General features: G+C 43.3%; 2 protein-coding genes and 1 long non-coding RNA gene across 5 annotated transcripts in view; 2 read left to right on the top strand and 1 right to left on the bottom strand.

Moving 5' to 3' along the window:
- The window catches only part of mapk8a (mitogen-activated protein kinase 8a), a 28,197-nt gene extending 24,247 nt beyond the window's left edge, over nt 1-3,950 (top strand). For 2 of the 3 annotated variants that reach the window (XM_079511633.1, XM_079511634.1), the window contains exons 9-12: nt 434-558; nt 964-1,027; nt 1,823-1,900; nt 3,709-3,950. In XM_079511633.1, the coding sequence (XP_079367759.1) occupies nt 434-558; nt 964-1,027; nt 1,823-1,900; nt 3,709-3,923 (482 nt within the window). In that variant the 3' untranslated portion in view covers nt 3,924-3,950. Of the gene's footprint in view, nt 1-433; nt 559-963; nt 1,028-1,822; nt 1,901-3,703 lie in introns of all 3 variants that reach the window. The other variant, XM_079511635.1, reaches the window with a different exon arrangement.
- A 2,586-nt stretch (nt 3,951-6,536) lies between these two features.
- LOC306931053 lies at nt 6,537-9,268 on the top strand. The gene is made up of 2 exons (XR_013790958.1): nt 6,537-6,857; nt 7,058-9,268. It is a non-coding gene; the product is annotated as an uncharacterized lncRNA (long non-coding RNA).
- A 2,950-nt stretch (nt 9,269-12,218) lies between these two features.
- arhgap22a (Rho GTPase activating protein 22a) overlaps nt 12,219-15,744 on the bottom strand; it is a gene marked incomplete at both ends in the record, with an annotated part of 38,911 nt that continues 35,385 nt past the window's right edge. The window contains one exon of the mRNA XM_079511934.1: nt 12,219-12,450. Coding sequence (XP_079368060.1) covers nt 12,219-12,450 — 232 coding nt within the window. The remainder of the gene's footprint in view (nt 12,451-15,744) is intronic.

Here is a 15,744-nt window from a genome sequence, read left to right as displayed (position 1 = left end):
AGCCCACAGGGAAGGTACGGCTCTCGCCTGCATTTACTGGTCAGCTGCCATGTAACCCCTGCAGGGTGATATGACAGCCGACCAATCGGAACAAGCTTATTACCCTCTCTGTCCTTTTCATCACCCCTCTTATCCATGTCAAATAAAGGCTCCCAGCTTTTATTTGACATGGATAAGATGCAACATGATTTTATACACAATAGTGTCACAAATCTTTGAATATATTCTTTCACTGCTTATGGGGGGGGGGGGGGGGGTCCCTGGTGCAAAACCTTTTCAGATGGGGGTCGGCGGCCGAATACATATCATTTTGGGGGTCCTTGACATGGAAAAAGTTTGAGCACCACCGATATAGAATACTGTCAGGATTTAGAAGACGTTCAAAACGTTGAAGCCCGCTGTCTTACGGTACGCGTTTGCTGTGTCCCTGCAGCGAGCCAAGCCAGAGACCTCTTGTCCAAGATGCTCGTCATCGACGCCTCCAAACGCATCTCTGTGGATGAGGCCCTGAAGCACCCCTACATCAACGTGTGGTACGACCCAGCTGAGGTGGAGGCGGTGAGTGAATCAGCCAATGGATAATAATAAAAAACAAGACATGACTCAAGTCATTATATCAGCTTGCATTCCATTCCCTTGCATGTTGTACCTTAGTGGGGCTTTCTGTAGTCACGTTTGCACGTCATGGTGTGGTGTGGGGAGAGGAGAGGAGAGCGGGCTTAGTGTCCCACTGGCTGTGGGGCTTACTGTCCCATTGGCCGTATAGGGCTAGTCTCCCATTGGCTTAGATGCCAGCCAATCATGAAAATCTCACCACTAGACCACGTGACTAGACTAGAAAGTCTGATCATTGATCGTAAAAAGTGTATATTGTTGATACATGATTCTATAGGGTTACGTAAACATTATAATGAATCGTGTCTTGCTTCGGTCTATGTTTTCACCTCTCTCTCTCTGTCTCAGCCTCCTCCGAAGATCACAGACAAACAGCTGGATGAGAGAGAGCACTCCGTAGAAGAATGGAAAGGTTAGACAATCAAGACTAAAAAGGATAACACAAAAAAAGTCCTGGGGACTTTGTTTCCATTGTGGTCCAATGCATTCAAATCATCCGAGAAGGTTTTGGTGACTTATGTCACTATTTACTGTACCTTGTTGTATATTGAATACAGCTCTACTTATTGTGATCTCGCACGTCGCGCTGCATAAGATGCATCTGCTAGATGCCAAAATTGTAAGCGGTCGCAATTTCTGAAATACAACCTCGACTCTAAACCTGCTTGAAATCCATCGCCATCGACCAACAAACTGTTTATTGGGAGTGAAGTGGCTACATGATCCGCTCGTGCGCGTCATCTCTCAATTTCGCGTCTCGAGTTAGCTAAGCGTACTGTAATGACCTATAACAGAGGAAGTCTGGTCATGGATATCTGACGGCCCAGACATCTGACAAGCCCAGACATCATCCCTATTCAATTTCTGGGGGCGAACATGCAACATGGCCAATCTACAAGGTCACTACGCGTTGTGAGCTTTTATACCGGCTATTTTCAGTGAAAACGGGAGGGGCATAGGAGCCCTGTCAACTGATTATCGTCGCCCTCGGGGGTAAAAACAGTTTTTATGTTAAATGAATGCCCAAAAGCATAGCAGATCATCACGCCACGTTCTGAGCTTGTAGATCTGCTATTATTTCTTTATTTGAATCCTGAAAAGTAACAGTTTTAGACATACCAATGAGGTTTTCACCCGAGATGATATAGAGTGTAAAGTGTAAAGACTGTGAGACTTAACTCTTTGTTTTGTGTTCTTACCTCGGCAGACCTGATCTACAAGGAAGTGTACGAGTGGGAGGAGTATACGAAGAACGGCGTGATCAGGGGCCAGCCGTCTCCTTTAGGTGAGTTAATAAAGAACGGTGTGAGGGGGCACGGTGGCACAGTTGGTAGTGCTGTCGCCTCACAGCTAGAAGGTCCTGGGTTCGATTCCCGCTCGGGGCGCTGTGGGCGCTGGCAGCGTGTTTCCTCCTCCGCTTCATCAGTGCCCATACCCGAGGCGGGGTTGGCGAAAGGGCCTTTCTGTGTGGAGTTTGCATGTTCTCCCCGTGTCCCCTAGGGTATAGGTACCCTCACAAAAAACATGCAGTAATCCTGGTCTCTAAACTGTAGGGGTGGAGGGGAAAGGAACTGGTTGGATAACGTGTTCCTTCCACGCGCTACGTCCAACCAGGGAAACCCCCCCTGTCAGGTGTAAAGGAGCAACTTGGACACAGGCATGAAGGAAGCATGAGTTCAAGTCCGTTGCTCTCCCCATGTCCCCCATATATGGGGCGGAGGGTGTGTAGAGCCCAGGATCACATTAGATAATTGACACAGGGGTGAAAAATGGGTTACAAAATTGTGGGATAAAAATGATAATCAATGAATCCAGCCAATGGATTTAATCCATTATAAATTATAATCAATATTATTTTTACAAGTCAATTAGGGGAAAGGTTTGAAGAAATGTAAAAGATATTCAAAAGACGTTTTTAAAATCGGCCTCAAGTCTAAACTGGCTAGTTTTGCACGGCCTCGTTGTGCGACAAAGTTTAACATAACGCTTTATTTTATTTTAAATGCATTAAACAAACACCACATTCTCAATTATTTGATTAATCGGGGGAAGAAACGATCGATTGAATAATGCAGGTGTATCAGTGCATGGATCAAAGTGCTCAGTCTGACTGAGGCTTTGCATTCTTTTATGGAATTGGAATCATGTCGTGGACCAAAAATAGACGATCTGCTATTTTCTGTTATTAGTTATTTCAAGATGAAACTGAAAAAGTAATTGAATATATTATATTAAAGAGTATTTGAATTGGTTAACCAGCTGTGGAATGCATGCTCAGAAGCATCTTCCATAATGGTCTTGAATATTTCCCAAAATCAAATGTTAACCCATTTTGGGCGGGAACCCCTTTTGGTGTTAGCATTATGCTATGCTTTAGCTATTGAAAAATAGCAGATCTACAAGCACCACTCGGTGGCGCGCTACGAACTAGTAGGTCTGCTATTTCTGAAAAGTCGTGAAAATGTGGCGCAAATCTTTGAATATATATTTCAGAGCGAACATTTTTAACTAAAATATTGGCTTCTGGGGGGTCCCTGGAACTACATATTTTGAGATGGGGGTCCGTGGCCCAATAGAAATAATTCTGGGGGTCCTTGACATGAAAAAGGTTGAGGACCACTGACATAGAAACATGGGTTTTTCAGAAAAATGTTAGGATTTAGAACCTGATCTCAGGTCAAAATGGGTTAAAGCCTCAATCTGCAATTTCCTCAACTGGAAAGTATGAAATGAAATGAAATGATTACTATATTTACCCAGGGTATCTGGGCTAAGCTCAAGAACTTGTTTCCAGCCAGGCCCTGCTCATAGAACATTTCATCGTAGTGGTTCAATGCCTTGTTCAAGGGCACTTCAGCGGTGGTAATTTTAACGTGTCGGACCGCTGATTCGAACTGGCGACCTTCCGGTATCAAGACCGCTCCGCAATCCGTTCGGCCACCGCTGATGAACAAATCATCATGATGATTCTACATATTACGCTAATTGTTTAGGCGACACAAATCACAGATTGGGGCCTAAAAAAAAAAGACGGTTTTCAGTCGTGCCGTTGTATTTTGCTTTAAACCATGCGTCGTGTTTCCCGCAGCACAGGTGCAGCAGTGATCGACCGCTCGCCGCAGCAGCAGCAGGCCGCCGCCTCCTCGTCCTCGTCCTCTTCCTCGGCCAACGACGTCTCGTCCATGTCCACGGAGCCCAGCGAGCCGTGCACTGACCCCGCCTCCTCCTCCGCCATGACCGCCTCGGACACGGACAGCAACCTGGACACTCACACCACCACCCTGGGAGCGCTGGGCTGCTGCAGATAACACCCACACCGTCATCACACTCGCGCGCGCACAAACACAAACACACACACACACACACACACACACACACACACACACACACACACACACACACACACACACACACACACACACACACACACACACACACACACACACACACACACACACACACACACACACACACACACACACACACACACTAAAGGCCTAGTCATACTCCAGTTTTCGGTGATGAGGAGACCACCGAAAAGTGACGCATCCCCTAGAGTTGGTTTCTAAACTTTTCAGCCTTAGGCCCAAAACAGAAATTAGATATTCGCCCGGGACCCAAAATAGTGAAAGTAGCCTATTTCGGCTACTTTCACTACTTCTTAAATAATTGTTCTCATTTATGTAACTCTTTGCTTTTTCTTTCACTTCTTTCGTGACATTACTGAAAAGATCTTTGGATTTTGTTGTTAATTCATGAAAAGTTTAGCTTTGCAATAATAATTAAAAACCAAATGTAGGAAACAAAAAAACACTAAGAAAATGTGTTCACCTTTTGTTTGGGTTGTCACTTCATCACCTAAACGTGGAGTATGACTAGACCTCACATCACATGCTTACACGTAAGGAGATCAACCGAGCGGCCGTGCTCTGTTCTGTTCTCACCCGTGCACTTTGTTTTGGCGCAGCGGCGAGTGTCACGGGGAGAAGGATTTAGGCCGATTGTCAAGTTGGTTCGCGGTAAAATCCTCAGTGGTCATTAAAGGGATAGTTCAGATTTTTTGAACTTAAGTTGTATGAAATACTTGCCGTTAATATAGTGGTTGCAACTGTATTCATTGATTGCCCGAGTCCCGTGGTGGGAGTTCTTCTCTGGTTTTGGTGAAATATCAAGTAGTTCCGGTCATTTTGTGGGGGGGCACTGGGGGCCACGCAGTAAAAGTAAATTAATCCACAAAACTAACGTCATTTGTATTGTTGACCTATTTTTTAAATATTAGTGCAACTTCCGTTCTTGTTTTACCCCTCTATCACACAGAACTATGTTTTTGTGTCCATATCACTACGCCCAAAAAATAGTTCCATGTGATAGAGGGGTCAAAGTTGAACGAAAGTCGCGCTAATATTTTAGAAATAGGTCAACAATACAAATTACGTTCGTTTTGTGGATTCATTTACTTTTACTGCGTGGCCCCAGTGCCCCCCCACAAAATGACCGGAACTACTTAATATTGACCAAAATCAGAGCAGAACTCCCACCATGGGACTCGGGCAATCAATTAATACAGTTGCAACCACTATATTAATGGCAAGTATTTCATACAACTTAAATTCAAAAAATCTGAACTATCCCTTAAAAAAAAAGAAAAAAAAGAAACGTAGCTGATTTTCAACCTAAATGCCCCTGTTCTGATGTAAGGATATCAATCATAATAGTGTCATGCAGAAGGCAGACTTTCCGTTATTTTCCGCCACATAGTGTGGCAGAAACAAATGCCCTATTGTCCTGTTGTATTTCTCCACGAAGTATCGACTTTGCTACACGATTACTTGCCGAATAATCTCCCGAATTACGAAAGGATAAATGAACACTGAGGATTTTGGCTGTGTTCGTAGAACTATGCTTTTCATGTACAGTTAGTTTTTAATTCCCCCGAACCCCCCCCCCCCCCCCCACACTGCTGTAAATGATTGTTTAAAAATGTTATTATTTTTCTTGGCAAAGAATCCGAATGTCTCGATGTGAATTTGTGACGTATGCGATAATGCGATGGAAGGCAGGTTTTTTTGATTGACGACCCATTGCTGTTTTTAAGCTACTGCTACACAGTGGATTTACGTTGCTGTTAGCATTACAACATGAATTATGTTTAATATGTTTTTTGAAATGTTATTTTAGCATTTTCTCTTTTCGTTTTTTAAATTTGTTTTTCAGACATTTTGAATGACTTGTATGAACTAATTATTCTGTTATAAGCTCCAGTTAGTCCAGAATGCAAACCTCCCCTTGTGGATTTTAGTGCAAATGAAAACATTTTTGTTTTCACTATTGTCCCCTCTTTCTTGTGGAAAGTACACATTAGTATATCGACATTATACCTTATTTATTAATGCCAGGTCTAAGGATACACGATATATCGTCATCATTGGTATATAAGATGCTTAATTACTACTGGTGGAAACTGGTATTGAATTGCAATATTGGTACCGATATTGGATCGATACGAACATGAAAAAATATGTTATTGTTATCGGCCGAAATGTCAATATTGTGCCTCCCTAGCTAGGTCACCTCTAGGTCACCTAGCTAGGTCACCTCTAGGTCACCTCTAGGTCACCTCTGGGTCACCTCTAGGTCACCAGGTCACCTCTAGGTCACCTCTAGGTCACCTCTGAATATCGTCAGTCGGGTGGAAACCTCACATGTCCAAAACTGTTACTTTTCAGCATTCAAATTCAAAAGCAGCAGATCTACAAGCTGACAATGTGTCGCGTTCGAGCTTGAAGATCTGCTACTTTTGATGCTTTTGTGTGATGCTGTAATATGATCAAGTATGGCATTAATTTAAATGCCATAAAAGTTAAAATACGGAGGTTTTCCGCTCGAAAGCAACGATATTATGTGAACAACGGGGAAAAGTGAACATTTGATTGTCACTCAGCTATATTCTATCGCCTCGGGTCACGTAATTTCAGTTGTATACCACAACATATTGTGTAATGATTTGATGCATTTGGTATGATTTGTGCTCATTAATTTATTTATTTGGCTGTATTCTGGACGAGAAAGAGAGAAACAGTGTAAATGTTGACATAGAGAAGTTAGTGGTGCTAGAACAAAAAAAAGAAAGTCCTTCAGTGTTCATTTATCCATTTGTGACGTTGAGAAGGTCGCGTTCTCAAGAGTTCAATGAACACTGAGGATTTTACAGTGTAGTCAATAGGGTGTCACTTGGGGACTAGGTCTAGGGTGTCACTTGGGGACTAGGTCTAGGGTGTCACTTGGGGACTAGGTCTAGGGTGTCACTTGGGGACTAGGTCTAGGGTGTCACTTGGGGACTAGGTCTAGGGTGTCACTTGGGGACTAGGTCTAGGGTGTCACTTGGGGACTAGGTCTAGGGTGTCACTTGGGGACTAGGTCTAGGGTGTCACTTGGGGACTAGGTCTAAATAAGTCACTTTGGCCCTTTTGAGAAGGTTCTTGCATGCCTTTTTTAATTTACCGTTTGTTTTAATTTAACGTGATTTTATTTAAGTGCCCTTACTCCATTCAGTGACGTTATATAAAGCCTGATTTATACTTCGTCGTACGACGGTTTCCCCCTGGGGGTCTGTACCTGCCCCCTCCCTCCCTCCCTCCTTCCCCCGCTCTACACCAAATCGCTTTTGCCGGAAATAGCCAATCGGCTGCTTTCGGCACACGACACTTGTCCTATGACGGAGTATAACCAGAGCATAAGCCCTCTCCGATGCAGATGCTACTTGTAGTGCATCGTTCTTAGGTCTACCTCACACACACACACACACACACACACACACACACACACACACACACACACACACACACACACACACACACACACACACACACACACACACACACACACACACACACACACACACACACACACACACACACACACACACACACTAAAATACACACACACGCACCCACGCTAACATACACACAACATGCTTCTGGAGATATGTACATTACGGCACACATCATCCAAAAGAACTGCGGGGGAAGAGAAAAAAAAAATATGTTTTTTTTCTCTCTTGTATTTGTGTATTTATTTATTTATTTATTTCACGCTGGGAGGTGGCTATTGTATGTAATGTACATTTCTTTCAAAAGTACTATTTATATGCATATTTTTTTGTTTTTGTTTCTTTTGATTTCTGTGCAATATGATTTGTAGCATAGAATGGGTAGTTGGTGATTGATGTGTGTACATTTGAACCGTAGAGACGTACGTATGTATAGTATGTTTTGATTTTTATTTTGTTTCCCCCGAGAGAGTCAAGAAGACAGTTTGGTACCCGCCCACATGTTTACCTTTGGATGTATTTGATGGCTCAATTCCAAATCTTTCCCGGTGCCCCCTTCTCACGGCGCGGTCTCCCTTACTTCTAGCCAGTCAGTGAACCCTTAGTAGGCTATACCACAGTGGTGGACACAAGTACAGTACAGTACAGTACCAGTACACCTGGTCAAGTGTTACTCGACTAACCGTAGTAAACGTTGTACGGCAGTGCGTGCTTTTAGAAATACGAATAGCACAAATAGCACAAATCAGAAAGTACATTTTCTTTTGAATGTCAAAGCATTGCTGTGTTGACATTTTTAAAATCTTCCCAAAAAGAAATATCAAAAATTGTAAAGAAAACAAAACGTAAAAAAACTAAAAAAACAAAAACAAACATCTGCTACTTTCACTATATTTTAAATAGGGCTTAATTGGCTAATTCAAATTAATTCTCTTTCCATTGTTAGAAATGTAGTGGAGTGAAAAGTGCAATATTTTGTCTGAAAATGTATTGGAGTTTGAGTCATCATAAGTATCCCAAAAAAAAAGAAAAAAGTACAGTACAGTACATACTCAAGTTAAATATACGGTCCACCACTGTTTCCTATATAGGCTGCATCTCAACAGTCCGTTGTGGCTGCCTCTCCTAATGGTCTCCTTCCTCCATTTCCTCCAAATAAAAGGTTAGGATAGTTAAAAAGAAAAAGCTTCACGATTAATGCATGGTAAATCTGGTTTAGTGTATTAGGTGCATTACTGAGTAAAGGAGAGCGAGCCTTTCAACACTATTTGACCGTAATTCAAACGGCGGCCATTTTGCTTTTACTTCATACTCGGGGGGGGGGGTGGGGGAGTGGGGGGAAAACACCCCAGCCACCCGCGTGCATATCGAGCAAGGGGGCAAAATGGCCGCCCGTGCGAATAATGGGGATGATGCTCTATTATATCATCCGTGTCGGGTGGAAACCTCATATGTCTTAAAACTGTGACTTTTCAGGATTTAAATTCAAAAACATAAAAAGTAAGCAGCTCAAAACGCACCGCTTCACGTCTCAAGCTTTGCGGATGTGCTGCTTTGGATGCTTTTGTGTGACGCCGTAGCATGATCAATCAAGTAGGGCGTTAATTTACCCCCCAAAAAAGGGGGTTAAAATATGGATATGAGAGGTTTCTGCCCGACAGCGACGATAGTCTTCTGTGGATTTGGCCAAACGCTACAACAGCACTACAAAGGCTTGAATGCAGCGACTCCCAACTGGTGGGCTGTGAGGTGTCATTGCGGGGGGCCCCCCCAATTAAGTAATTGGAAAAACACTTTTCATTTGGATGATAGCATTAGTATTAATCCATTTAGGCCTGACCTCGAAAAAAAAAAAAAAAAATCTTCTAAATCCTCCAGTTTTCTGAAATATTTGCACGATTTTTCAAAAATAGCAGACCTACAAGCTTGTAGCGCGCCACTCGGTGGCGCGCTACGAGCTTGTAGATCTGCTATTTTTCAATAGCTAAATTACAACATAATGTTTAAAACACCAAAAGGGGTTCCCGCCCAAAAAGGATATATGAAATTTGAAAATTGTGATACAGATACATAGGAACGTAGTTATAGTTCTTAGTTAGTTCCATTGATCCGAGACGGATCGATTTGATCGATCAGTAAAAAATAAACACACTCAGTGAAAATGTATCAGACGGGTGGTCCCCCGCAAACTCTTTCAAGATTTTCAAGTGGGCCCCTGATCCAGAAAAAAAGGTTGGGGTTGGGGACCGCTGCTTTTTGACCGTCAAAATGTGGTGCTGCTTTGGTAGAGTTTGCTGGTATTTAAGGCCAACCGTGCCATGTTTAGCCTCGGGATGTGAAAATTGCCTCACTAACAGAACAAAACGATATAAATAAATGTACATCAAGAACGGGCACTGTGTCTGTGAACCTTCGACTCCTGCAAATAAAAAAAGGGTTGAATTTTAATGTTACAATGTGGTTCTTTTTATTACCCAACGCAACATTGTCTTTGCAAGAACACCAGACAAAAAAGTGCATAATGATGAATGATTATTACTATTTTCATTTAGTTATTTAGTTACTATGGATAGTATGCAGGTAAAACTATGTCATATATTTATCATAAATAAGACCGTTTCCCAGACTGTTGTCTTCTAGGACAGTGGCTCTCAACCTGTTATAATTTAGCTATTGAAAAATAGCAGATCTACAAGCTCATAGCGCGCCACCGAGTGGCGCGCTACGAGCTTGTAGGTCTGCTATTTTTGAAAAATCGTGAAAAAAAACATTAAAAAACAAAATCTTTTTTTTTTTTTTTTTTTTAATTTGGGGACCCCCTAAAATAATTTGGCTCTCAACCTGTGGGCCATGTACCGCCAGGGGGTCCCCACATTTTGGGGTGACTAATGAAGTGACAATTTAAGGACTTTTAAGACGTTTTTAATTCCTCGACAACAAAATGAAGAGAGAAAAGGAAAAGACCATTACTGCGTCAAAAGCAATGATTGAGCAAATTGTCAAATAATATAAGAAAGAGGCAACACAATATTTATCTGTGGAACCGAGTCAAACCAAAATAATGTAATAACTCTTACATTATAAAGTCCTTATAAAGGCAGGGGGGGTCTCCAGTTAAAATGTGATTATTTTGGCGGGTCACGGCCTGATTATGTTGAGAACCTCTGGACTAAGACTGTGGCTCTCAACGTGGTGGGGTTCGGGGACCTCCAGGTGTTTCAGATGAATATAACGTAGTTAAAATATCAAATGTGTAGGCCTAAAGTGAAAAGTGAGGGGGGGGGGGGGGGGGGGGGCATGGTGGGGGGGGTATAACCTAGAATAGAAAGTGGAGCGGAGATAACTTTTGCATTGGCATTCCGTCATATAACTCTATGCTTTCCATACGTTGTTTGGTCGTATTCTGGCTATTCATGTTCAGGGCACTTCGATAATATTTAAGCTTGCGTTATTTAAATGACTGTAGCCGTGACATTTATCAAAAATACCAAATATACGCTAGGATCACTTGATAAATGCCATGTTGACGTGGGCGTATGTCAACTCAAAACCCACGCTGGAATTTAAGGCAGAATATACACTCCATTGATAAATGGAGTGGGGGGGGGGGGGGGCATAATGCATATTATCAAAGTGGGGGGTCAATGAAACCCAAGCGGTTGAGAATCACTGGTCTGGGTAAACAAAGTGGTCAGGTTACATGATGATATATACGACGTTGCAGAACAGTTGAAGAGATTCTATGGAATGAACAAGGTGTTATTGAAGGAGAGAAAGTTCTAGTTTTGGCACCAGCACTTGGCCCGGCCGGGGGGGGGTAGGTACTAGGCACTAGATGGCCGAGCTACACAGAGGGCACAACAGCAAGAAGTAGATACTGCACTGGAGGTATTTTGTCTTCTTTGGAGCGTTTCGGGGGCTTCACCGACCCCCCTCTTCCAGGCATCCTGTTCCGTTCCCCCCGGGTTCTCCTCCGTTTGGTCAGCTCAGTGGTTCTCAGTGAGGTTTATAGGACCCTCAGGGTTCCTTGAGGGGGTTCCAAATGGACCCCATTACAGATCTGTAACTCTGAGAGCGCACACACAAATGGACCTTTTACGGCAGTGGTTCCAAAATCCGGGTCCCCCAGATGATTAGCTTACATTTGTGCAACATTGTTTTCTCACTCAGCAGTAAACAAACTTAGATACAGTGCACAGTGTATGCAGGGTGTCTGTACATTTCTAAAGTGCCAATTTAAGGACTTTTAAGACCTTTCCAATACCTCTAAATGGAAGACAATTCATAATAATAAGACCATTACTTCGTCAAAAGTAACCAACAAACTGTACGAAGACTACGAACTATACGAAATTGTCAAACATTGGTCAAATTGTCAAATATTAACTAAGAAAGAGGGGGAAATTGAGAAAATAGATGATCTACAAGCTCACAACGCCTCACATTGTGAGGCGTCGTGAGCTTGCAGTTCAGCTATTTTCACAATATTTATCTGTTGAACCGAGTCAGACTAAATTGAATGCCTGAACTCCTACAATTCCAAGTGCTTGTCAGGGTATGGGGTCCCGACTCCCCAGTATTAGGTTTAGGGTGGGGCCACCCTAAACCTTTCCAGGCCACCTTTCCAGGTGGCCTGGAAAGGTTGAGAACCACCACCATGCCTTATACCGGTCCATTTGCTTCCGTCTTGTGCGCTCTCAGAATAATTATGGCGGTCCCTGAGAGCCACTGGGGTCAAAATGAAGGCAGGTTTCGGGTGGAGGAGTCTCTACTTTTAGTTGTTGGCGGTGGTGGTCCGAGGCGTTGTGGTGGTCAGGTCCCCCAGGGTGGTGAAGAACTCCTCCATCTCCTTCTGGAGGTGGACGTTGCGGCTCTCTGCGTCCTGGTGCGCCCGCTCCGAGTTCCTCAGGCGGATCTCCAGCATGTGGAACCTCTTCCTCTCCTGGTCCAGCTGCTCCTCCAGGCGGCCCACCTGGCTCTGGTACTTGGTGCAGGACTCCTCGAACCTCCACCACAACAACACAAACAGATTGAAGGATTCAGTGAGTGAGTCAGTGACATCTTTTAATAGGCCATACAGCCTTCCCCTCTACTTTAACCAATTTAGACCCGACGTCGAAATTTATAAAATGTCTTCTAAATCCTGACAGTTTTCTGTCAGGATTTGCGTCACATTTTCACGATTTTTCAAAAATAGCAGACCTACGAGCTTGTAGATCTGCTATTTTTCAATAGCTAAATTATAACATAATGTTTAAAACACCAAAAGGGGTTCCCGCCCAAAATGGGTTAACCCATTTAGACCTGAGAGCTATTCTAAAAAACGCCTTCTGAAACCTAACCAGAGGTTTCTGAAAACCTTCAAATTCTTATTAAAAAGATAATAATAATTGTGTTGCTATACTGCTACAGCAGTAACTAATGAGACACACAAGGCAGCATCCAGATTGAAAGGTATAACAAGTTAAAACGTATAGGTTACAAGAGGTCTAAATGGCAGTTGTTCTCAAATAGAGAGTATGCACATGCATTTTTGTTTTTGTTTTTTTGGGCTCCCGTACGTGTCTTCTATCCCCACAAATACCCAATTTGGAACAATCAGGCTTTCTCATCATATTTGTGTACAGTGGTTTCACAACAGGCCAGCTGATTTGGTGTTACTCGTGATGTAATGGGTATCTCCCTACTTTGTATAATCCCTCCCCCTCTTCAGTTCCACATTTGAATTTTGTCTTGTGGGACGGGCCTTACTATAATGAGTCAAACATGTGGGAGGGGTGTAGCTGGGATGAGGGTGTGGTGGAGAAAATAATTTGCATACACAGCGCCCCCACCACATCAGGACATTGTGGTACTGCAGCTAAAACTTCTTTAGAAGCCAGGACAGAAATTACATATTGGTTATATCAGAGCGGTGATTTAGGCTCAAACCATTAGAAACTAGAATGGGGTCATATGTTATGACGTCATATGCTCGCCCCAAACACGCGCATCGTAGCACCTGACTGAAAACATGACTTGCACGCTCTGCTTGCGCAAGTAACTAGAACTGCACTCTGTCAAGTGCCTACTTGCTTGTTGCACACAAGTAGGCCATAAATGGCCTCTTAGTGCGCAAGCATATGATGTGATGAATATATGTACCAATGCCAGGGTATAATTGGTTATCGATGGTGACGTAACAATGACATGTTTCAGTGTCGGGTGGACTAAAGGTAATGCCCCTATGTATGTAATCTGACACCACTGCCATAACAGGCATAAGTAATCATTACCCTACTTCAAAATACTACTTTTTTTCCTCCAAAAGCAAGGTACGTAGCAAATAGCTAAACCTAATAATTCAATATTGCAAACGCCGAAAGTTTGTAGGAACGCACCCAGGGTGCCGGCCCGATTCCGGCGAGCCGCCCCGCGTCCGAAACGGTTGAGAAATTACAGAGTTACCGTGTGGGGGTCCCTCTACTGTACCCTCTACTGTACTGTACTGTCACTGTACTGTACTGGCACACCCAAAATCACCATACAGTTAATATGTGCGTATGTGTTTGTGTGTGTGTTAGGTTGCGCACAGGTGGTGAAAAACAACCATGCTGTTTTCATACTCAGACGCACCCAGCCACCCAACCAGCCACCCAGCCACCCAGCCACACACATAGTCACTTAAGGAAGTGGTTGCACCACTTAAAAAATAAATAAAGGCGTAGAGCATTATTTTAGGAAGGTCACTGTGATCTTGAATCGGTTGAAATGGCATGTATAGGACTTTTAGACGGAAGGGGAAGGATTTGAGCATAGGAAGGACTGTCTGGAGCAGCATACATACTGCGGCAGTTTGAAATGCCGGTGGCCAGTTCACAAGCAGCTCTGAACCCATGCAGTTAGATCCTCCTCGGGACATCTTTTATTATCCCCTGAAGGTACAGTATGTTTCTGTTCCTCCGTAGCCTCTGTATCTACTGGAACCGTTACTGTTAATGCCCTTAAAGCCATTTTGACCCGAGATCAGATTCTAAAAATGTCTTCTACATCCTGACAGTTTTCTGAAAAAGCTATGTGTCGTTCTTCGATTTTTCAAAAATAGCAGACCTACAAGCTCGTAGCGCGCCACTCGGTGGCGCGCTATGAGCTTGTAGATCTGCTATTTTTCAATAGCTAAATTATAACATAATGCTAACACCAAAAGGGGTTCCCGTCCAAAATGTGTTAAAGTCCTAGTTCTCAAACTGTTGTGTGACTAAGGAAGGACCCCCACATTTATATAAATTAACCCATCTGAAACTATTTTGTGCCAGGGAGCCCCAGAAGAGAGAGAGGATTTGTGCACAAATTATACACATTACAATATACAATTTTCGAGATTTTTCAAAAATGTAATTTATTTTTAGCAGATGTAGAAGCCGTTAGCTTGTAGATCGATCTGCTATTTTTGAATTGCCAACATATAAATGGATAAAGTGGTTAAAATGATTGATTGAGATGCTGTATATTAAACACATTTGGCTGAGGAACCCCTGGGGAAACCCCCACCACCAAGGGCCCCTGGGGTTCCCCCCGGACTCCACTTTGAGAACCACCGTCTTAAAAGGGAGAGTTCAGTTGTTTGGATTTTGGCATCGCAAGTCTTGCAGGGTTCTCAAATAGTCTTTTCTAAATTGGCACTACTGAGAAATGTCCACTGGACGCAATGCTAATGGAAACAAATGGTAATGAATGGCTAGTTGACGCCATTAGTCACACCGACATGGACGATACACTCAGCCGCCAGACATGGTTGCTGCTGATGGTTGGATAAATTCACTGCTGAGTAGACACAGAGTTTATCTGGGGGCACAAAGGAAACGAAACGCGAGGAAATGACGACCGTGTCGGTTCCCTGGCCCACACACCCTCGTGGCACCGCCATTTTGTTTGCCTGCGTGGCATTTCGTTGTCGTCCGAAACCGCTCGTCTCCATATTTTTGAGTGGTGCAAACCACTCCAATAACCAGCTTTGTCTGTATGTACCTGTGTACCTGTGTACCTGTACGTGGGGCCACGTAGGGGTGAGCATGGTTGCTATGGTTAGTGTGTGACGTCACTGCACCACTCACTTCACACGGGTGTGATTTTATTCATAAATTAACGCACTACTAGATCATACTACAGTACAGTATACGGCCTACAGTAGCAGATCTACGAGCTCTAAAAGAGGCCACAAAGCGACACTTTCTCGACCTTGCAGATCTGCAAAATACATACTTTTGCTATTTTGGAATTTGAATACTGAAAACAGCTTTCGACATATGAGGTTTTCACCC

Source organism: Electrona antarctica (genome assembly GCF_951216825.1).
Source record: "Electrona antarctica genome assembly, chromosome: 10".
NCBI classification, from domain to species: Eukaryota; Metazoa; Chordata; class Actinopteri; order Myctophiformes; family Myctophidae; genus Electrona; species Electrona antarctica.
The sequence above is the reverse complement of the archived record's forward strand: the minus strand, read 5'-3'. Positions and strand labels throughout refer to the sequence as shown.